Genomic DNA, 24,542 nt, shown 5'->3' on the forward strand with positions numbered 1-24,542 from the left:
ATGATGAGCATTTTTTCATGTGTCTGTTGGCTGTATGAATGTCTTCTTTTGAGAAATGTCTGTTCATATCCTTTGCCCACTTTTTGATGGGGTTGTTTGTTTGTTTTTTTCTTGTAAATTTGTTTGAGTTCTTTGTAGGTTCTGGATATTAGCCCTTTGTCAGAAAAGTGAGTTTGAACAAGTACATTGACCATTGGTCCAATCAGTAAAGAACCATGAAAACTGGGGCAAGGAGGTTGGATTTTATCCTATCAACGCAAGTGACCTTTCAAAGGATTCGTGTGTTTATTCTGAGATGTTAACTACTTACAGTAAGGAGCATTATTCTTTTGTATTCAGCTTTTATACATGTATACAACCATGTCACCCATACCCACATAAAGGTATAGGATACTTTTAGGACTCCGTAAGATTTTCTTTTGCCCACTCTTACTTAATTCTCTCTTGCCCAGAGATTATCAGTATTCCAACTTTTATGTGAGTATTCAAAGGGAAGTGATTTTTTTTTAAATGACACTATGAAAGTTTAAAGGAAAGATGAATGACTGATGGGATGTAGCACAAAGTGTGGAGGTGAGAGGTTTCAAACAGGGAGACCAACAAGAGGATGTTATGAGGTTCACTCCCATTCATCCAGTCAATTAAATATTTATTGAACACTTATTATGTACCATACTCATACACTGGGAATACAGTGGTAACCAACATATGCTCTCTCAATGAGGAGACCAACAAATAAACAGTTATCTTATGGTGTAGTAAATGCTATAATAGGAGGAAATATACATTGTTCTTAAAATGGGCATCTAACCCAGAATAGGAAAGTCGAGGAAGAGATGACAAATCTGAGGATCGAGGATGAATAGAGATTAGCCAGACGAAAGGGGAGACTGAGATGAGGATGGTCCCAGGCAGAGAAGCACAAAGAGGAGCAAGGACCTGTTCATGTTTAGTTAGTGGCAGCAGACAAGAAAGAAGTCAAAGAAAATATGTTTTTTAATCAAAAGAAATGGCCAAACTTAGTAATTATATTCTATCACAAGAACCATGTCAAACTGGGTTTCTTCAACACTGGTACTGTATATAATTGTGTTTCACACTATGTATCAGGCACTAACCTGATTGTGCAACATTGCAAAAAATTTCAGATGTTCAGCGTTGTGGGCTTTTTTATTATTGTTTATACTGTGGGCAACCCACCTGCTTGTCAGTCATTTCTCTTTGAACTTGAGCCAGAAAAACCAGTCAGGCAGTAAGATTTCTAACATCTTTCACCTACTTCTGTTAGATGAAGCTGTTTTCTCATTCTTTGTAGCATATTTTTTAGCTTCCCCTTTTCTGGACTGGGCTGAACTGTGCTGTGCAAAGCAGCCAGGCTACCCCCTCTTCTGACTTTTAGTTTGTTTCCTGGGGCAGCTTTGAGAAGCTATTGAGTTTCCAACACTCATTTTTTCTCTCATTCATCAGCAGATAACTCAGTAAGCAGAAAGTGGCCTTTGTAGCCCCGCAGACCTGAGTTAAGTAAGCCCTAGCCTAAGTCTTACTGACTCTCTTTGTGACTTCAACAAGTTACTTAATGTTTCTAGGCTTTGGTTTTCTTGTCTGGCAATAATAGCACCCACTGCATATGGTGTAAATGTCATTAAAATCTAATGTTGTAAAAGCCCTAAGATAGTACCTAACATATAGCAGGTCTTCAGTAAATAGTATCTAGAGGTAGTAAAGTTGAGTGGTTTATAGCAAAAAGCTCTCAAGTGAGACTGTCCATGTTAGAAGGCTGGTTCTGCCAAAGGCTAACTGGGTTAACATAAGCTTCCAGTGGCTCAGTTTCCTCATCTGTAAAATGGGGGTGGTAATAATGACATCCACCTTATGGTTTTATTGTGAGGGTTAAATGAGTTAATGCATGTAAAGTTCTTCACACAGAGCCTGCTGTGTGAGTATGCATATCTCTACATCCTATATTAGTAGTGTTCCTGTTAACCTTAATAATTATTGTTATTTTTACATATTACTTGGCCCCATCTATGAGAATGGGAGAGCAGTACCTACCTATCCTACAAGGTTGTTGCAAGAGCTACTAAACAGGTATGCATGGCTCAGTGCCAGGCACACAGTGGGCTCCTGATAAATGTTTGTTGAGTGAATGAGAGCAAAGTGCTTCTCTCTAAATGATTTCTGTAAATGTTTCGCCTTAATGATCACTGGGAGCTTCCGCACAGGAGGAAGTGCCAAAGAAGTTCACAGGGCGGCAGCCAGGCTTGGGCCTGGTGGAATCCGATGATGTTGAACAAAATAGATTCAGATCAGTCTATTTCGTGCCATTGAAACTGTGCCAACGAGCAGCAAAATGTTATTTCATGTTGGGAGAGTGCCAGCATCCTGGTTTGCAAATCAAAGAGAATCCTACCTATTTCTAGCACCTTCTCTCTTTCTCCCCTCAAGATTCTTCTGTGTGGGTTTTCTTACCTTTGAAAGAGCCTCTGGATGTTTCACAAAATCAGGCCCCAGATGTTTGAAAGACTTTTGCAGACAAGGTAATCAATCCATTTGGTGGCCAGATGCTGTCTGAAAATTTTCCTGCTACAGCACTGCAAGTTTCTAAATTCATTAGAAACATAAATTAATTAAATCTAATCAACAGTGGGTGATGCAGAAGATTAAATAGTGAAAAACAAATACATTTCCAACTGGGTCAGATTAGAGGCAGAGAAAAACAGCTCCAGTTTAGAGGAAAATGTCACGTTAACCCTTCATGTGATATTCTTGGAAAACTTTGCCAGGCCTGAGTCCCCAGGTGAGGCTGTGGTTCTTTCCAAATTAAGACTGCCCTGGTGGGTTGACTTTTCAAGAAATAATAAATAAATTATCTATTTCTAAAACATTCTGGAGTGGTCTTATTCTCTTATGTATTCACCGTAGTGAAAATCTCTATCATTCCTTTATCATGAAAGGTCTCTAGAGATAAGATTTGCAAGGGGCTATGCACTATGTATAAAGCAATATTTTTCAGTAGCATTCTATAGTCAGATAAATTTGGAAAGAGTGAAGTCTTCTTTACTCCACACTAGAATAAGTTACCTGAGTTCAGGATTGTCTGAACTGAATCTGTCAATATTCAGATTTAATATTGACTGTCAAAACTGAATCTCCAGCACCAAAACGAACAGTGCCTGGCAAGTCCTTAATAAAATCTTAATGAATATCTATAAGTCCTTAGTAAATATCTGTTAATGTATGAATTGTGGGTGAACTTCTTTCTGACAGGACGACTCAATATTTACCCAGATAAATCCCCAAGATGAGGGACAATGTATGAGCTATTTCCCAACAGTGTTCAACATTTTCCCCCCAGTAAACAGCATCTTAAGGAACTAATGGTCCATAAGATATATTTTAGGTAACTAAGCTTTAAAGCATTGTTGTATAGTACCCCTATCCTTTGTCCCATATCCTCTACCTTCAGTCTAAATGAAACTGGAGAAGATTCAGGGTGAGTGAATAGTGAATTCATGCAGTCAACTTCTGGATAAGAGGCTGTCCTCCAAGAATGTGCTCAGCTTACTGGTTAGGCCAGCCCTTAGCTGTGATTTGACTGTTTTTTCATTCCACATGTGCACTTGCAGTGCTGATAATTGACCTAAGGCTGTGGGGATAAAAGTGTTGCTGCCTTGCATGGCAGCCCTGTAGAGAAGTACCAGTTTGCAGAGGATACCACTCAATAGTAAAGACCAGCAGCTGCCTACAGATGCAAAGTAGCATAAAAGATGAAAGCAGAGAGGTAGAGGGAAACCTCAGGAGGGTAAATGGGAGATGGTATTTGACACTAAGGCTGGGGGTACACTAGGAAATGTTAGGAGGTGAGTAACTTCAAGACCTATGCCCCTCTAAAGGGAGCAGCTGCTTCCCCACTCAAGCTAGTAATGGCCATATGGGAATGCCAGCTCCATGTTGCCAATCTTTATTTTCCTAAAGAAACTGAAAAATCTCAATTGTTTAAAATGAAACTTTATACTTTTTAGATGGTAGAAACTTGTTCAAAATATTGGAAACCTTTGTGTGGGCTAATATTGCAATGTTAATAAACTAGTCCAAATAAAATAAATCTGCTTGTCAGATATGACTTATCCACTGCAACTGGTATCCTCTGGGCTATTTGGTCCTATGACGTGGAGCTGTGGAGACTTGCTCTGCCTTATCTGGGATCCAGATGAGTGATCCACTGGGAACAATAACAACAAATTATATATATTGAGTAGCTACAATGTGCCAGGCATCATGCTAAGCTCCTCCCCATCCTTATCTCATTTAATCCTCATAATTTCCCTCCAAAATGGCACCAATATTATTCTTATTTTACAGATAAAGAAACTGAGATTCAGAGAACTAAGTAACTTGCCCAAAGGCACATCACTTGTAAATGACAGAGATGAATGGTATATTTCTGACACCTGAAGTTAACCATTCATTATGTTACTTCTAGGTAAAATACTATCCTAACATTAAGTGCTTCTGCGTGTCAGGTACCATTCTAAGTGCTTTGCATAAATTTATGCACATAATCCTCAACATAATATCGTCTCCATTTTGCAGATTAAATAAGTAGGGGGCAGAGAGAGAGGTTAAATAATAAACCCAAGATTTGCCAGCTAGTAAATGTGGAAGCTATAATTTAACCCGGGATTACAAGACTGCTATTGATCAACTCTTAGAATTACTTCCCAAGACAAAGTCCTAGGTCAGGCACATAGAAGGTGCTCAGTAAATAGTTTTCAACAGACACCACATCTCATTTTCGTCTTGGGATTCTGTGCTGCAGGTGTGGTTGTTGCCTCTGAGTAGCTGCTGTTTCAGCCATTATTTCATGTGACTCACTGGCAGCTGTCACTCAAGCAGCCTTCACTGTGTCACTTTGCTAATTCCAGGCATGCAGAGCAAAGACCGACAAGCCCTAGAAGCTGGCTCAGCCTCTAATGAACTGTCTAATCCAGAAATCCCTTCTCAGGGATCGGGCAATCCAATTCAAACTGCGTATGTGACTGAAATAGTTCACTGGGTCAGACTTCTTGGCATATCAAGATCTTCCCACCCAGTCCCTGGTGTTCAGTTGCCTTTCTTCCTGCAAACTGAAAGGGTGGAGACTGGTTTAGACAAGGGCTAGAATTTAAGTAGCAGAAGGGTGTGTGCACATTTTATAATGCTTGTGTTATCGTGTATATGATTAGCTCAGCATAGACCTTATTAACTAGAATGAAGCAAATGTGGACTTTATTGGTTTTCAAATTTTCATGATCCCATAGTTCAGCTACACTCAATTCAACTGAAAACTGAATGTATGTGTGTGCGTAAGAACAACATTAAAGGATATAATCCAAATGATCAGGCTACAAATATTAATTAATAAATATTCTAGAAAACCATACTTTTTTTTTCTTTTAGACGGGGTCTCACTCTGTCACCCAGGCTGGAGTGCAGTGGTGTGATTACAGCTCACTACAGCCTCAACCTGCTGGGCTCAATCTATCTTCCTACCTCAGCCTCCTGAGTCGCTGAGACTACAGGCGTGTGCCACCATGCCAGGGTAATCTTTGTGTTTTTTCCAGAGAGAGTATTAGAAAACCATACTTTTACTGAACATTGCTTGCATGTCTACTGTGTGTCAAACATTGGGCTAGGGGCCAAGAATACCATTGGTTAAAAAAAAAAAAATCAGCTGTGATTCCTGTGAATTATGAATTCTTGTGAATTATGTAGTCTTACAAGGGAGACAGACATTAACAATAAACACTCAAAACACATACATAATATACATAATGATGAATTCTGGTAGACGCATTAAAGGAAAAGGATCGAGTACTATAAAGAACAATGTGAAGACTTTAAAATAGGCTGTCAGAAAAGTCCACTCTCAGGAAGTGCTGCTGTTCAAGCTGAAATTTTTTTAAATGAAGAGATGTTGGCTAAGGAAAAGGGAGGATGGGGAGTAGTTTAGGCACAGCATGTCTCCCCAAAGTAAGGGGGAAAGCAGGAAATTTATGAGATCCTGAAAGCAAAAGTGGGGCTAGAAAATGGTAAGGAAGGAGGTCGGGGGATAGTTTGAGAGGGAGGAAAGGACTCGTTTGCAAAGTTTTCTTAGTGATAACTTACCAAAGGTTGTATTACCCCAAAGCTTCCCCAAAATGGTGTCTAGTACATTTTACTGTTGATTCAAGTTCAATTGAAGAAGCAGGAGGTATATTTGAGGTTGTGGCCAGTGTTGAGTCTATATCTTCAGTTCTTAATGGTTTGATTCCTTCTGTTACCTGATAAAATATTGACATGTCATTTTTTTAGTCCCCAAGAACTTTGCAGAAAACAATGCATCACAATCAGTGCTAGAAACCTGCTACGGTGTGTGTTGGAGAGAAAGGAATTTTGCCAATGCATTTAATAGTTACAGACTTTTTCAAGCTTGAAGCTTTTTCATATTCTCCAAAGGCAATAACTTAGGTTGTTGGACTCAGTACTTGAAATGTTACCCAAAAATAGAGTCCTTGGAGGTATGGAAATGTGATCTGATTTTTACTCCTTTCCTATCTGCTATTCCTAGAGAAAGCATTTCTGAAAATGGCCTTGGTACTAGATTTCTCAAATACTGGTTTTGTTTCAGAGGTGTCCCAGGCTATAAGCCTATAGCAATGAACCATTAAAAATAATAATAAGTTGTAGGCAAAAATGGAACATGTGTGACTTTAAGCTAAGCAGAGAGCTGTCATGTGCATTACACAATCCCACAGTCAGTTGTCCCCATGAGAATCCTAAATCTTCAGTTGTGAACCATTTATGTCATGTTTGCTATGCACAGAATACGATCCTAGGTACTGAAAAAGATGCTATCTACTAAAGAAATAAATATTATTCTGTTTTCAGGGAACTTATAATCTAGTTAAACAGATAACACATGCACAAAGTATATTCGAGCCATCTATTAACATTTATAGCATAATCCAATAGAAATGAGTCATGCCTGATAAGAAGATGCCAGCTAAGTTAGTGAAGTTTTAAATGTAAACTATCTTTACTTGGTTTCTAGAAAAGACTAATTTTCAACTGCATGTTAGAAGGGAAGGGAAACAGGATAAGTTCTAAGAGGATAAATTCCAGATTGAAGAATTGTTTAAGCAAAGGTCTGAATGCAGGGTAGTACTGAGTGATGGTCTCAGATCCCACTAGGGATCTAGAGGTTCAGAAGTACCGTGAAAATAAGATGCAGAATTTCACAAATATAAGTACATGCATGTTTATGGGGAAAGGATTTACAGCTTTTATTAGATCCTCAAAGAGGTCCGAGATCTCCTAAAAAAGGTTAAGAGCTAAATTGTATTACTAGAGAAAGGTTCAGATTTTACATTCTTTTATTCATCAAACATCAATTGTGCTTAGTAGAGTCAAAATTGAGTAAAATAGGAATTCTGTCCTTAATGAAATACATTTCAGTTAGGAAAATAGAACAAGTACACATGTAAATGACAATGTCATGGATCACACGTAAAAGTACAAAGAGTTACAGTTGTTGTGAGGAAGAAGGAATTTTTTTTCCAATCAATGAAGCTTAGAAAAGCTTCATGGAATAGTTGACATTTGAGCTGGCCTTGAAGGATTTGTGTATTTACTTTTTTATTCAGTCAGTAAACAAGTGTTTTTTGCAAACCTACTAGATGCCAATCCCTATGCTAGGTCCTCCCACTATAATAATGCAGAAGATCTTGCCCACGAGGGACACGCTGTCTCAAAGAATGAGATGTCAGCAGGCACAATTAATGACAATAATATATTAGATAAATGAAATGGCGTGAACAGTTGGTCAGCAAATATTGTATTTGCTTTGAGAGTCTGAGGAGTTAAACTTTGATGAAGTGCGTGACAAGGATGGAAAAGTGAAGGTTGAGCCCAGAAGATACACTGGCGTTTTAAGAAGTAAAACCTGTAACTGTGAGTGAAAGATGAAAAAAGAATTTATATAGAAAAAAGAAGAGATAGTAGATGAAGAGAATAGGAACAAGAAATAATAGAAGGTGGAGGGAAAAGAAGCAGCACATAAAACGCAGTTTCTGAATGCAAAGCAAGTTTGGAACTATAGTTGGGTTTAAATCCCAGCTCCATGACTGGTCTTCCAAACATGGGCAAGTTATTTATCCTGTCTGAGTCACTATTTTCCCATCTGAAAAATGGAGAAGATACTAAAACTCATGGAGTTTGAGTGACAATTAAATGATATAACGTAAAACACAAAGCACAGATCATAACCAAAGTCGTTATCCAATGTATAACGATGGATCTATAGATTTAGAAAGAGAGTGTATGTATATAGAGGCTCGAATGCTATGCCTGGCTTGCAGTAGACCAACTCAATAAATGGTAGTTTCAAAGAAAAACTATGCTTTTCTAAACTGTGCAGTGCTGGTGTTTCTCTTACACTGAAATGTCTTGAGGCCAAGTCAATAGCTAGTTAATTTCAGTGAGTCTTCTTTATGACAGTTGCAATTCTCTTCCTGTAGTCATACTGCAGTAAAGGAATGTGCAGCTAAAAGAGTTTTCTATTAAAGACTGATGTCCTGGAAGGGAGATCTAGAAATCACTTGGAAAGTTCCTGGCACCATCACCTGGGTCTGACCATTTACAACGTGTCTGTAAATCTTGCACAGGGAAAGGATGAGAGTGTAGCATTTTTTCCCCCACTCTGACAGACTTGTTTCTATAAGATGTTAAGGATACTGGTGAAAGTTAAGGAAGGCCAAAAGGAGGTCAGCCTACCCATGTGGAAGTGATCTTGTAGTAGATTTCTCATCATTTTAAAGTGTATATGAGTTAGCAGCCCTCTGCCTGGTACGCAGATAGTAGGTAGCTAAAAGAACAGAGTCCTTTCTGCTCTCAGCTTCAAAAGGAGAAGGTAAGAGAGGGAGAGATAAGTGGAAAGCAGAAAAGAGAGAAGAGGTGTGAGGTCAAGGGAGAGAGAGAGAAGGTAAGGAGGAAAAAACAAAAAAAAATCAAGTAATCTTTTATTCATAACAATCACATGGATCTCTGAAATGCTGATATATGAGATAAATTCTTGCAATACTAAATGTTTTAAGAATCCTGTTAAACCTTATATGGACAGAAGATTTCAATAGCATTTTTCTTACTATTCAGATTTTGGCTGTGGGTAGGATTTGAACCTGTACAGATTTTATTTCAAATGTTGGTGGTGACCAGTCCTCATTCCTGGCCTGTTCATCCATACATTTATTTTTTTATTCATTCAGCAATTCCACCTTCTTTCTTCTTCATTGTTATTTTTTTCCTGGCTTTTGGAACTTTCCCATCAGCATATAAACATGTGGTTATTTCTATGATATTGTAAAAGTACTCTCTTGATCCCACTTTCCTTACCATCTTTCACCTCATTTCTTTGCAACTCTTTGCAGCAAAACTCCTTGAAGGAGTTGTACATAGTCACCATCTTCAATTCCTCTCCTCTCATTCTCTCTGAAACCTACTCCAATTAAGTTTTATGGCCACCATCCCATAGAAACTATACTTTACTCAAAGTTAAAAGTGAGCTCCACAGTACTAAACTCAAAGTTTTACTCTAAACTTTTAGCTTGCCTATGAGCAGTATTTGACATGGTTGGTCACTTGTCTGAACTTAACTTGGTTTCCAGGACATTACATGTCTTTGATTTTCCTATTATCTCACTGGTCATTCCCTTTGTTTTCTTCCTGGGATTTTCTTCTTCTCCCCCCAGCTTTTTCAGTGCTGGGGTGCCCTACTGTTCGGCTCTTAGTCCTTCATTTATTTTAATGTACTCATTCCCCGAGACCTCGTCTGGTCTTGTTGCTTTAAACACTATCTGAATGCTAATAACTCCCAAATTTATATCACCAGCTCAATCCCCTCTCCTGAACTCCAATTTCTTATTTCCAGTTATCTCCTCAACATCTGTACTTACAAACCTCTAGCATTTTACATGCATAAAACTGAACATCTGGTCCCCAAAAAGCCTGCTTTACTCACAAAATTCTCAGTGATGGCAACTCTAACATGCCAGTTGCTGAGGGCAAAAACGTTGGGATCATCCTTGATTCTATTTTTTCAAACCCTATAATCAATCCATCAGCAAATCCTCACAGGTCAACTTGCAATATCATCCAGAAAATGACCAGTTCTCTTCAACTCCACAGCCTACACCATGATTTATCTCCCCTTGATTATCTCAATACACTCCCCAATTCTACCTCAGCCTCTACGGTCTATTCTCAACACTGTAGCCAAATTGAGTCTTGTAAAAGCACATCACTTATCTATTTAGTATCCTTCCAACAGTTATCCCTTTCACTCTTTCATTGTGGTAAAATGTACATAACATAAACTTTACCATTTTAACTGTTTTTCAGTATACAGTTTGGTGGCATCAAATACATTCACATTGTTGTGCTCATTTGACTTTTAGTAACAGAGTCCTTGCTGTGTTGTACAAGACTCTATATCATCTGAACCTCTCATGTCTCCTACCTATTTACCCCTTGTTTGTTCTGCTCTAGCCACACTGATCCCTTAACACATGTTCATTACCCTCTTAAGGTCTTTCCACTGTCAGTTTCATCTCTTTGGAACACTCTTCCTATGGATACCTGCATCGTGAACTCTTCCACTCCTTCAATTCTCCCCCATGAAGTCTGTCACAACCACCCTATTGAAATTGCAGCCTCCCTTCAAATACCAGTCCTGTTTATCTTACTCAACTCTATTTGTTTTCCATAGTACACAATATAAAATGTAATTTAGTATGTTCATTGATGATTGTATTTTCTCCACAACTAGAATGTAAGATCCATGAGGACAAATCTCTTATCATCTTTTAATTGATATTTCTTTAATATCTGGAACAGTACTTGACACATAATTGGTATGTTCAATGTACATTTGTTGAGTGAATAAATGGGTCAATGAATGAATTGATTAACCCTAAATCTTGAGACTTTGTTTGGAGATTCTAGCAGGGGAACGCAGCTACTCGTATACCCTTGACCAAAGACCAGTCCTCCTCTACTGGGGATGGTTGTGCTGTTCAACCCATCATGCAGCTCTGGAAGGGAGGCACACGGAGTGGTGAGGGAGGAAGGAGACACCTGCCTAGCCATCCAGATCATCCAAATCAACCCTGGCAATCAATGGGGTGACAGATGTTGCAACCAGATCGCCCTCATGTCCTATTAACATTAAGTATTTCCTGACTTTTCTAGTTTTAATATTATTCATTGTTATCTAAACTGCTACATGACCATGAAGTCAAATATAATAGATTTTCCAAATATCCAATTTTCAGTGGATAGATAAAAGCAGTGAGTATTTACTATACTGCCTTTATCCTGAAGAATATTTATTAAAGATTGGGTCCTGCTGCTGATGAAAATCAATGCTAGGTTATTCATTCTGCATTTTACTCTTTACCTACTGTGTGTACAGTATTGCATTCAGTGCTTTAAAATATGCATATTATCCAAAAGAGAGTATACTTTATAATATTCTTCAGAATACCACAACTCCTAGCCAGAAACTAGAAGGAGGGAGGGAGAGAGAAAAAAATACTAAATGATTCATGGTATTATAATTGGCACACTTGTTTCTAATACTTTCCATTTTATTTGCTAAGACCATTGAGAAACCATCATAGCATAATAATACCTTGTGAACTATTAGCAACATATTTATTTTGTTTCACATCAGGACCTCATGTTTTAGAAGGAAGAAAATCAAATCCTTGCCTATCATATTCTTCATTCATTTCTATAGGCCCATCTACAGTTTAACAAAAAAAAAATGCATTGTATTTAGTGTTCAATTTGTCCTTTAGAGAAATAAAAGAGATTTATTGCATGCAAGGATATGGCTGAGATGTGTTTCCTTGAGTTCTGGTAAGGACTTCCTGCTTCCCTCTAGGAAAAAAAAAAAAAATCTTTCACTTAAAAATCTCTATGATCAGAATCTTTGAACAACCTTCCTCCAACATTGTAATTGTATCCCAATATCCCATTACCTCCCAGTCCTCTAAACTGAGAGTTTCACAAAGGCAAGTACCAGTTGTGTTTATTTATTACTATATCCCTGGTACCCAGCCCAGTGACATGCACATAATAGGTGTTCATTAAATTGAATCCTTTCATCTCAGATGTATTTGCTCATCCACTCTGGCTTTCTTATTACCACCTCCATGCCCTCTCCCAAGTAGCACCCTATCTGGATATCCTCTTTCCCCCAACCCATCTGCTTTCTCTTCCTGTTATTCATAGGACTCTGAATCCCTGCCAATGCTGCAGAGGCTTTTTAGGACAAGATCTATTCTTTATTGAGCAATGTATCTCATTCTAAAATCATCAAACACTCACTATTTCAAATGAAAACTTTTTCTTCCTTCACATCTTAAGTAAATGTTTACATCTATCCAGCATACATATTTTGATTATTGGTACTTTGTTTAGGGTTATCCATTCTCTATATGTTTGTCCACTTTGGTACTGGCTCTCTTCAGCTCTCATTCAGTGATCCACTAAAGAAAAAAGATTGATTGCTTGATGACTTGTGAATATAGAAAAAAAAAAAAAAAGATTGAGAAGCATCTGTTATATACTAAGAGACTCAGCTAGGCACTGAGGGTTTAGTGGTGAACAAGTTCCTTGTAAAGTTTATGATGAAGAGGCTGAAACAGGCATTTAAATGATTCTAATATCATTGTAATAAATGCTAACGATTAGTGGTGATAACTTACAAAGGCAAAGTATGGGGAGCAATGAGGCTGCATAATAAAGGGAGCTGTCTTGGGCTTAAAAGAAGTCACACAGGGCTTCCTAAGGAAGTGATACCTGAGCCAGTCCCCAAATATGGGGAATTTTAGCTTCCACAAAGTCAATACCATGTCTTACTGACTTCAAAGCATCTGGCAAGCAAAATTTCTGACCAAACATGTGCCAGATGCCATAATATATGTGTTTGGGTAGCGGGTAACACAGGGCCTGCCCAAGAACTCCCATTTCCCCACAGATGTGAGAGCTTTCTCATTGTGGACCTGGAGTCCTGCCGACTTTGGGGTCAGTCATAGATGTCCCATGTTGTGCGGATAATAGAACCGAATGATTGACAGAGTTTGTATTGCCTGAGCAGTTAATTACTCCTCTGCTTTTTGAAAGATTGGGTGACAGATGGTAAACACCTTGACAGCAGATTCCACTGTAAACCACACAGGCATGTAGGCAAGTCTGGACTGCTATCAATTTCCCACTGGATTTTTCTGTACTCAGAGACGTATAATTTTTAAGACTCATTTGCCCTTTAGGCAAGTTTTGTTTCAACTATGGGAAAATTTTATCTTCTAGGCTTCTATGTTGCAAGAACTTGTTTTGAATAAAAGGCAATCTTTATCAACCCACATGTCCTTGGGTTGATTCAAACCTGTTTGGTGTTGGAGATTTGGTCAGCCTGGGGAAGCTGTGTGCATTTTAATGGGAACAGCATGAAATTCATTACTCACCTGCTTCCTACCATCTGGATTTTCACAGCTCAGCAAGCATGGTGGGCTTCCTGCATATTAGCAGGGAAAGCTTGGCTCCTAAAAAGGGTGTGGCTAGGTCCCTGTGAAGTCATAATTTTACAATGAACACCATGAATAAATTGGGGTTGGCATTCTATCCCAGTAAGCTGCTTTCATATTTGAATGGTTGAAAAATAATACACCAGCAGGGGAAGGAGGAAAAACACAAATCGTCTTAATACTGGGAATCAAGTAAGTGGAAAGGAAAATTGGTTGTGTGGTGGAGTGAAATGGAAATGTGCATGTGAGAGTTTGTGCAGAGATATTGTAAGGCAAGGGAGTTTCCAACTCAACATGCATTAATAACCTGGCCCTGTGCAAAGTGCTATAAGGAAAACAAAAGATGGAAAGACAGGTATAGTAGCATGAATTTAGTTGAATATAACAGAAAACTTACTAACAGTAGCTTAAACCAACAATTTCAGACATAGGCGGTCTTAAGGTAGGTTTTAGTTGTTCAACAGTGTCATCAAAGATATTGTCGCATTCTCCCATCTGTCATACTCAGCTTCTTAGCCTTTTAAAGTCCATGGGCTTATTACCTCATGGTCAGATGATGGCTGCCACAGCCCCACATATTATGAACACATTTAATTACAAACAAAGGCAAGAAGCAAGGAAGAGTATGGTCAGAAGGCCTCCCCTCACTTACTTACTTTTATTCAGGGAAGAAACTCTTTCCCAGAATCTCTGTCCCCTCCTGTTTCCCCAGTAGACTTTCCTATATGCCTCAATGGCCAGATCTGGGTCACACAATTACCCCTAGCCACAAGGGAGGCTAAAAAGCAAGTATGTGGGTTTCCCAACCTCTACAGTGGAACAGTAGGAGGCAGGCAAGGAAGAAAGACACTGAACAGGAGTAGCCAAGCAAGAGTATCTGCCATGACACATCACCTGCCATTAATGGGCTTGATCTACAGGGTCAGACTGACATTTAAGCAGTGCCTATTTTTTAATACTGCACTTATGGTTAAGTAGGAAACAGCCATTGTGATAAGAGCTTGGGACTTGGAGCTATTGGACCCTTCTATCTGTATTATTTCATATAAGAGGTATACCAGCACCAGGTTGAAGATAAAACCAGTATGCACAGAATTAGTTAAGTGAAAGGAAAAGGATTCAGTATCCAAATACCAGACACTGGTTGGATGACAGAGGAAACAATTCTGGATCAAACAGAAAGTATGTATTATGCACAGTAGGTCAAGGATAGCAAGCATATGGTACGTGTAATCAGAACTGTGTATTCACTACTTCTGTCTTTAGGACCAAACTAAATGAGTGTGAGAAGCAGTGTCAAGTTAAGAAAGTAATGCTACTGAATCAGGAACTCAAACATAGTTCCATTTAAAGACAAGGGCATAGGTGAAAAGGTAGAATACTTAATGGATAACCTAGTTTGGGTGCAGGTTGGCAAAAGTGTATTGATGGATTTTTTTTAACTCCATACCACTCAAACAGAATCCCAAATAGTAATAACATCTAGACAGAAAGATTTAAAAAAATCTTTGCCTCTGTGTACTAAGAAAATAATTATTGGTGCCAAATCAAGTTGAGTCATATCAATAGAGATCAGTAGTGTTAAACCTGTGTATCTACACAGCATTTTTAACTCTTAGAAGCTCTTATATCTATCAGTTCATTTTATTCCCATGATTTTACTTCCTTTGGAAGAATTGTCCACTAAAAAGAACAGTATGAAGGAACTTTCTGGAGTAAATGGAATCGTTCTATATCATGATAGTGGTTATGGATATATATCTCTATGCATTTGTCAAAACCTGTAGAACCGGATGCCACATAAAGTGAATTTTACACACACACACACATAGATACACACACACACACATATATATACATAGATATACAGATATATAGATTTTTTTTTTTTTGAGATCAAGTCTGGCTCTGTCGCCCAGGTGTGAGTGCAGTGGCATGATCTTGGCTCACTGCAACCTCCGCCTCCCAGGCTCAAGCGATCCTCCCACCTCAGCCTCCCGAGTAGCTGGGACCACAGACACACACCACCATGCCAAGCTATTTTTTTTTTTTTGGTAGAAATGGGGTTTCACCATGCTACCCAGCCTGGTCTCAAACTCCTAAGCTCAAGCAATCCACCTACCTCAGCCTCCCAAAGTGCTGAGATTACAGGCATGAGCCACTGTGCCCAGCCTATATATAAATTTTAAATTTTTAAAAAGTTTTAAAGCTGCTAAGTGCTAAAATCTTTCATTCAGTTTGAAAACCAATTAAAATTGTTTACAAGTTTTAAATTGTTCAAGTATTTATGGTTATGGCAAAAAATAGAAAATACTGAAGATTTAGAAAAAGACCATAAGTAAATAAATTATGTACGTCCTACACCAAAACAGTACTATTTTGGATTCTCCTTGATAAACTTTTGTCTATAGAGAGAGTGTGTGTGTGTATGTATAGTCATTAACAATTACTTGTAGGAGAGTCCGGTTGTAAAGGAAACTTAGTTTTATATGTTAAGTGCCACCTTGTCATTAACAGAAGTTTCTGTAAGTGTACATATTGCTTTACCTGTTAGACAAGATATATTCTACCAAGAAGCATCTTCTCCACTTCTTCTGGAATCTCCGCCTAGTTCAGCCCACCTGCCTCCACTCCTGCCTCTACCATGTCCATCAGGGTGCAGAAGTCCTACAAGGTGTCTACCTCTGGCACCCGGTCCTTCTGCAGCTGCTCCTAAACAAGTGGGCCTGGTGTCCGCATCATCTCCTTGAGCTTCTCCTGCGTGGGCAGCAGCAGCTTCCAGGGTGGCCTATGGTGGGGCCAGTGGCATGGGAGGCATCACTGCCGTCCCGGTCAACCAGAGCCTGTCGAGCCCCCTTAACCTGGAGGTGAACCTCAGCATCCAGGCTGTGAGCACCCAGGAGAAGGAGCAGATCAAGACTCTCAACAGTAAGTTTGCCTCCTTTGTCAACAAGGTACGGTTCCTGGAGCAGCAGAACAAGATGCTGAAGACCAAGTGGAGCCTCCTGCAGCAGCAGAAGAAGGCTGGGAGCAACATGGACAACATGTTGGAGAGCTATATCAACAGCCTTAGGCAGCAGCTGGAGACTCTGAGCCAGGAGAAGCTGAAACTGGAGGCGGAGCTTGGCAACATGCAGGGGCTGGTGGAGGACTTCAAGAAGTATGAGGATGAGATCAATGAGCGTACAGAGATGGAGAATGAATTTGTCCTCATCAAGAAGGATGTGGATGAAGCTTACGTTAACGAGGTAGAGCTGGAGTCTTGCCTGGAAGGGCTGACGAGATCAACTTCCTCAGGCAGCTGTATGAAGAGGAGATCCAGGAGCTGCAGTCCCAGATCTCGGACACGTCTGTGGTACTGTCCACCGACAACAGCTGTTCACCGGACATGGACAGCATCATCACTGAGGTCAAGGTACAGTACCAGGAGATGGCCAACAACAGCCGCGCTGAAGCCGAGAGCATATATCAGATCAAGTATGAGGAGCTGCAGACGCTGGCTGGGATGGACCTGCGTCTTACAAAGGCTGAGATCTCTGAGATGAACCGGAACATCAGCCAGCTCCAGGCTGAGATTGAGGGCCTCAAAGGCCAGAGGACTTCCCTGGAGGTCGCCATCGCAGATGCCGAGCAGCACAGGGAGCTGGCCGTTAAGGATGCTAACGCCAAGCTGTCCGAGTTGGAGGCCGCCCTTCAGCGGGCCAAGCAGGACAGTAGCTGCGTGCGTACTAGGAGCTGATGAACCTCAAGCTGGCCGTGGACATCGAGATCGCCACCTACAGGAAGCTGCTGGAAGATGCACAACATGAGTATCCGTACGAAGACCACCAGCGGCTATGCAGGTAGTGTGAGCTCCGCCTATGGGGGCCTCGCAAGCTCTGGCCTCAGCTACGGCCTGGGCTCCAGCTCTGACTCTGGCGCAGCCTCCAGCTCCTTCAGCCGCACTAGCTCCACCAGGTCTGTGGTTGTGAAGAAGATTGAGACCCGCGATGGGAAGCTGGCGTCCTCTGACTTCCTGCCCAAGTGAACAGCTGCGGCAGCCCCTCCCACCTGCCGCTCCTGCCGCTGCCCCAGAGCCCAGGAGGGAGGCCGCTGTGCAAGGAAGCACAGGGAACAGGAGATTCACCTGAGGAGGCCGCTGTACAAGGAAGCACAGGGAACAGGAGACTCACCTGAGGCTCAGCCCTAGCCCTCAGCCTACCCGCGGGGGAGTTCACTGCCTGGAGACCCCCGCCCCTTGTCCATGCCTCCAGCTACAAAACAATTCAATTGTTTTTTGTTTTGTTTTTACTGTCCAAAATTAAAACCGCAGCTAGCTCTGCCAAAAAAACAAAAAAAAAAAAAAAAAAGAAAGAAAAGATATATTCTGAAATGAAAACACTTTGACAAAATTGCAATCATTTGACATAAACTGTTTTATTGACTGATTATTTTATAAATTTTATGACATATTAACATTTTTCAACAAGGTCATCTTGGCATAATCCCAGTAGGAGTATTTGGGTTTGGCCATAACCAGACTTCTTTCCTGTCCCCTCCCCAACCCCCTATTTGTGGAAAATATACTCAAATGCACTATTTCCGTTACCAAAACTTACCAAAATAAACCTTATCAGAGAAAATGGATGCTGACTTTGGACCGTGAACCAGGACCCAAGAAGCAGACTACAGTTTTATATGGAGGGGAGGAACAACTGTAATTCCCATCAGGACGCCTGAGAATCCCGTTTGTTTAATGATCCACAAAGTAGTCATTGCCGGTCTAGCTAGAAGCCTCTGTGCTGGTATGACAAATGATACACATCCTACCTCCCCCACCACCCACCCAGATTCATTACCCATTAATCTTGGCACCCCAGCCTAGAAGTGACCCCGCAAAACCTTCTCAACACAAACCTGGTAACTATGATCATTTCACCATCGTCATTCACTATGAATTATATTTTCCGTTCTTGTCTTAGCTGAAGGAGAAAACTACCAAAACCCCATCCAATCATCAGAAATAAAGCCAAGTATTGAGTGGGCAGAACTAGTCAGCTGATGCAAGTAGGGTAAATGACTTTATGATATTATCTACCAAATGTTTCTTAGATGAAAGATAAAACATTTAATGGGCTCCGAAAGCTAAATTGCATTACCCTTTCATTTCCATCTCTATGATTGATGTTGAGAGGTCAATGCTAGTGACCTGGTCAGTAAGATATTCCATCTGTAGACTTTGAGTTTAGATCCTAAGTCTAAACTGAGTCTCCATTTTCTCAAAACAGTCTGTGAGCTGTATATCACCTAATAATATCACCCTGCTATGTGAGCTGTATATTACCTAATAATCCAGGTGCCTGCCTCAACTCAATTCTCTGGCATTGCATAGACTTCAGCCTAGCATGATACTGCAAGAGACTAGGGATGAACTAGGAGATTCCTCTGTTTCTGTAAGCCTCACAATCATTAGCCTCACATGAGTATCACTGTTAAATCAATATCTATTATTCAGGTAAATAATACTTTATGTATGAAATTACCAGTCTAGAACTTTTGTAGGATGCTGAGATTGATTTAAAAAAAAAAAAAAAAGCCTTAATAGTGCCTATTGAGCTAGAAATGGGGTTACCAGGCCACCATCTTGTGGAAATTAAATCAGCACAAATAGATGTGGAGCCGGGCAAATTTCACACTACCCAGGGTTTCCTTTAAAAATTGTCTTAACTACATTTGACCTTTCTAGCTGTTTCTGGCTTTTGTTTTTAGTCAATGTGTACTTTATCCACATCTATATAGAACAGAGGAAAAATGCTCATATAGTTTCTTGATCAACAGCATGATTAGGCTGAACATTTAATGAAATGTGGAATTGTCATATAAACTTATAATTTAAAGGTGAAAGCCGTGTTGAACTCGATGAATTGATTTCTGTTGATCATGATTTCAAATGACGTTATTATCTCTAAACTTGTTACCTTACTATTACTACATCCTATTTCCATATCTCAAAATTATTGTGTCTTGAGCAGTATATTTTCCAGTTTAAAATGCCTTACCAAAGAGCATGCTGCAAACAGAAGAGTATTTGTATCAGAAGTTTCCGTATCTTGAAATTGGAATGTAGAGTGATTCATGAGTTTTGCATCAATTATTAAACAGTCATAGATGAAGATATGCAGAGATGGATGGGGCAGTAAAGTATTCCAGTTATACCTACTGGCTTAACAATGACAAATGAGTCAGGAAACATGAAAGTTCAAAACAAGTATTAACCTGAGCTGCCATGGCATATTCTCTGAAGGGAAGTAGACAATAGCATGATATAAACAGGTTCATGTACAGAGCAGCTGGCTAGTAGAATTAAAATAAAGGTAAGGTCTCTGCAAGAGGACTAAGGAATTTCAGAATCCTGCCATGCAAATCACCCTTTCTCTTACAAGGTTCTTGAGGGAGACATAGCATTGAAGAATAATAACACTTGGAAAACAAAGGAAATATTTTTATTACCTGGGACAATGCCTAATATTCCACAATGCAGAATTCTAATAATACTCGCTTAAATCATGTGACTTTGACTTGCACTTGAATCCCACCTTGTTTTGACTTGCATGGACCTTAAAGTGAGAGTAGAGACATTTTCAGAGTCTAGGAAGAAGGAAAATGTATGTGTCATCCCCTGGGAAAGCAAGTGTTGTTGTCCTTGGAGTAGCATCTTCTTGGCAACTGAGCCAAGAGCTCACGTTGGAAAAAGCTACTTAATTCTTTTCTGATACCCAACTTGTCCAAAAGGAAAGGCCCATCTTTAGTTCTCATTGTAAGGCCCTTGCAGCCCACCCAGAACTCTAGTGTTCTGCATTAGTCACTGTCCAGTGAAAGGGCATAGACTGCATGTAAGCAGAACCTTAGAACATAGCTCTAAGACAAGAGCTGAGCATTGTAAACCTCAGGCCTGGTTCCCACCACCCTCTCATTATTTCCTGCTACTCTTTCTTTCTGAGAAATGTGAGTATTTGAGCAGTTCAAGAGCCTTGAACTGGACCAGCCTTTGTACCGGACCAAAGACCAAGGTGAAAAGCAATAGCCATGCCTGCTTAAGGCTCTACCCAAATTGGGAAGCCCCATGAATAACCCTTTGACTTTTCACTCATTGAAAAGTCAGAAGCAGTGGTTAGTGTTAGAAGCATAACTTAGCACTGGTGCTTTCAAGCAGGGCAATCTGAGGCAACTGCAAATGTTAAGTAGATGCCTTCTCTCCTCTAAACATGGGAGTGGTTTGCTAAGATGGGCAAACTATAACAAAGGAAAGTGGTCAAATAACTCACTTGAGGTGTCTGACTTTCTCACTGGCTGGACTTTCTTTCTTCTCAATTCATGGGCATTGGTTACATAAATGGACCTTCTAAACTTACATCTGGAACTTAGTAACCATATTGCTTATTTTGTGTTTCCTTAAGGGTAGCATTCACTGGAGGAGCCTTCTTGAGAAAATGAACTAGATTTCTAGTTAAGAGCATCAGTATTGGAATGAGATAGCCTATTCCAAATGAAGACTCTGTACACTAGAAGTCATAAACTGATAACCCACAAATCATATGCAGCCCACAGATATGATTATTTTTTCATTCTCATGGCATTGAAAAAAATACTTGCCAATGTATAAACTTTAAGAGATTTTTGCATAAAAGTCTTCATTTCCAGCTTCCTATATATACTTAAAAAATCAAAACATCAGTCAATACATGGCAATACAGGCAATCATGGCCCCAATCAGCTTAAGCTAAATAGCCACTTGTCCCTTTAAAGGAGACATACGTAGTCTTTCTAGTTCACTTGTGTTACTTTGTGGCCCTGTAGGGCTTTGAATTTGCTATCTATGAGGTCAATCATCTAAGAAGTCAAAACAAGAAATCAAGAATTGTTCTTTTAAATGTGTCTAGCTTGAAAGTGACCAAGGTTTATACCTTATTTTTGTTAACTTCTGCACAATGAATAACCATAAGGAGCCTTTTCATACATGGAAAAGAACAGTTATATGTGAAGTGGAGAATTTTACACTACTTACCTGAACAAATCAGGCATACAAAGAAAATCCTGAAATGATGATATAAGAGTAAGATTTGAGATCAGAATTACTCAGGGGTAATTGCCTTAGTTTTCCACCTCACTGTTTCCCCTTTGCTTTCCTTACATAGACATTACCTTCAGAATGTTCCTGTCAAAGGCCATAGTCATAATTCCCCCTCCTCTTTTTTTTTTTTTTTTTTTGTATAACTCATTTGCACTCTTGGTAGCAATTGTTGGAGCCCTGCAGGGGAATAATTGTGGGGGAATTAACCTCTGACATTTTTCTAAAAATAGCCCTAATAAATCCAATCATAGGTAATTTACCTGTCCATGTTCCTCCAGGGGTAACCAGCATGGAAGAAAGACTTGGCAGGCTGGCATTCCGTCAGCAATTATCTGTGATCTGAGTTCCTGGTGCCTGTGCATTTTCTCTGATTAGAAATACAGAGTACAAATTGCCCTCACTTCTCTGCCCCTGTGACCTTGTTTTCTCAGCACCCTTCTCCTGGGGTTGAAATAAGGCATGCTCTTCCAAAGGATGCGTTGGGCTCATAAAAAAAGAAGGGGCACGGGCCAAGCTGGAGCATTCGTCAGTTCCTTCCTTGAATTATTGACTGGCAGAGTTTTCCCAATTATTTCTTTGTGTTCTGTTCCTCCATTTTCCATGACTGAGCTTCAAGCGTCCTAACCCTGCTTCATCAGAGCCCCCAGGACTGATTTGAATAGCCACAACTGAAGCCTGTGTGGGGAAGATTCTTGGTGTAAAGGCTATGGGTGCATGAAGGGTGTGTGGTTGGTAGAAATCATCAAAGAAAATCACCATTTCCTTCAGCCATCATGAAGTTAATTTTCTCTTACTTAAAAAAGGGTCTAAATGTGCTTTTCCCTTTTATTCTCTCCAGATGTTCCAGGAGACCACAGGTCAGTGTGGGCATCTAGGAAATTTACTTCCCAAGTGCCACTTCTGGTGGCATTTAAAAACCCAGAACATAATATCCTTGTAAATTCCACTGCAGAGACAAAGCCCTAAGCCCTTAAATGCACAGAAAAGTATGTCTATTATCTATCCTTTCAAAGTAAGTGTGCAGTTACTTAAATTGCCTTTGTCTTCTTCTTTGCAGCTGACATTATCTCTACGGTAGAATTCAACCACACGGGAGAATTACTAGCGACAGGGGACAAGGGGGGTCGGGTTGTAATATTTCAACGAGAGCAGGAGGTAAGTGGTGGTGAATGCAAAATGCCCATTTTCTTCTCTTTTTAAAGGAGGCCTCCTACTGTTCTTTAATCCTTATGTGTCGCCCTTAACCTTGCTGCTTTGCTCGAAAACTAAAAACTGCCAAAAAGTCATTAACATCAAGAGTTCTACATTCAGACTCATAAAAGCCCTGTAAAAGAGAGCCTTTTCTGGGCATGGCCTTATCTTTCTAAGTCTGGATGTTGCACCTTCAAAACAACTTCACTGCTAGCCTGACCTGCAACATTCCATGGGTGCTTGTTGAGCATAACTCCTCCATTTTCAGTGGGATCTGTCATAGAGCCATTGAAATTCAGTCTCCCTTGATTTCAGGTGCTGCCAGAATATGTAGGAGGAAAAAAAAAAAAAACATGGTTTATTTGCCAACAGATGTGAAGAGGACAACTTGGGACAGAAGAGAAGAAAATGATAGCTCGCCTCACCAAAGGGATTAAAGGCCACAAACTGGCATCTGAGTAAAGCATATGACACACATCACAGTATCACTGTAGGTGACACAGAGGCTCCGGAAGCTCAGTGCTACATATACGACCATTTCTGAGCAGGAGTTCTAACTTCCAGTGACTCTCATAAACCCATTTCTTCCTGAGACATGGGTTCCACTAGGAATTGTTTCTCTTTTTCACATAAATTGAGTTTTTTGGTGTCTGCTTCTGTTTGTCAGAATGGAATTATGGCCCAATTTGATTTCCTTGGCCTCCCCTGGCATGGTCTTGGAGCTTCCAGCAGGCCAGTCTGTGTTCTAGTAACTCTCCCATCTGCCACTGCCTGCCTCTGAGATTCACTGGGCACTCAGGAAGCGTGAGGGAGGCCCAGTGTGAGAGGAAGGTTTCACAAGAGACTTCCCTAGCAATTTAAAGCCTGCTTTGTGCCTCAAAGCCATTTGCGTTACACCTCCCCTCAAAAAAGGAAAGCCTCATTTAGAGGTGATATATTTGGTAATTGCACATTATTTGCAATTAATTTCTATAAGGGCATCGTAATCCCTCGGGGTTCCGTATAAATTCAAGTGTTCAGCATTAAATCAGGCAACCAGCCTATTCCATTGGCCCTGGAAACACGAAAATGTGGTTGGCAAGTAGAAACTAATAGCTCTTCGTGACCTGGAATTTTTCCTGCTTTTCCAGAGCTGCCTAGTGCTAATTGGTCTGGCACATACTACACACACTTGACAGTCTGATTTGGATGGTAGCAAATCAACACTCTTATAAATGTATTGTTAAGGTGGACTGGCTCTCTCTGCAAATGAGCAGGATAGTACCAAGTATGTCAGCATTTAAAGTCTTTTGAACACTGATTTTCAAACCTCCTTTTCCAGCTTTTTCTTTAAAAAAAAAAAAAAAAACCCAATTAGGTTCGCAGTGATGATAAAGAGGAACCGGAGGAGCTATTTAGCATAAATTACCCAAGGCAGCATGTTGCCAGTAATATTCTGCTCTACATTTTCTGTTAGCTATTTATAGGTTTCACCTATTTTAATTTAGTGAAATATTTGGGAAGCCTGATTCATTAGTGGAATGATGGGGGACACATTTTCTAAAGCAGGGTAGTTTTGTTCAATAAAAAAATAAATGTCAATGAGGATAAAGAACCTGCAATTAAGCATTAAGCTTTGTGGCCAGTCTTGGGAT

At 40.0% G+C, this 24,542-nt stretch overlaps 1 protein-coding gene and 1 long non-coding RNA gene across 5 annotated transcripts in view; one reads left to right on the forward strand and one right to left on the reverse strand.

Annotated features, from left to right (window-relative positions):
• The window catches only part of LOC139363744 (uncharacterized), a 47,064-nt gene extending 30,812 nt beyond the window's left edge, over positions 1–16,252 (reverse strand). For 3 of the 4 annotated variants that reach the window (XR_011624597.1, XR_011624596.1, XR_011624598.1), the window contains exons 1-3: positions 16,155–16,252; positions 6,148–6,302; positions 2,470–2,601 (exon numbers count right to left, since the gene is read on the reverse strand). This is a non-coding gene — a long non-coding RNA (uncharacterized lncRNA). Of the gene's footprint in view, positions 1–2,469; positions 2,602–6,147; positions 6,303–13,547; positions 14,418–16,154 lie in introns of those variants that run through there. The other variant, XR_011624599.1, reaches the window with a different exon arrangement.
• The window catches only part of LOC105466919 (protein phosphatase 2 regulatory subunit Bbeta), a 111,950-nt gene continuing 103,644 nt past the window's right edge, over positions 16,237–24,542 (forward strand). Inside the window, 6 exon segments of the mRNA XM_071098254.1 lie at positions 16,237–16,400; positions 16,402–16,880; positions 16,883–17,320; positions 17,323–17,401; positions 17,403–17,449; positions 22,775–22,872. Of these exon segments, the coding sequence (XP_070954355.1) occupies positions 16,252–16,400; positions 16,402–16,880; positions 16,883–17,320; positions 17,323–17,401; positions 17,403–17,449; positions 22,775–22,872 (1,290 nt within the window). The 5' untranslated portion in view covers positions 16,237–16,251.

The sequence above is a fragment of the Macaca nemestrina genome, chromosome 6 (genome assembly GCF_043159975.1).
Source record: "Macaca nemestrina isolate mMacNem1 chromosome 6, mMacNem.hap1, whole genome shotgun sequence".
In the NCBI taxonomy this organism is placed as follows: Eukaryota; Metazoa; Chordata; class Mammalia; order Primates; family Cercopithecidae; genus Macaca; species Macaca nemestrina.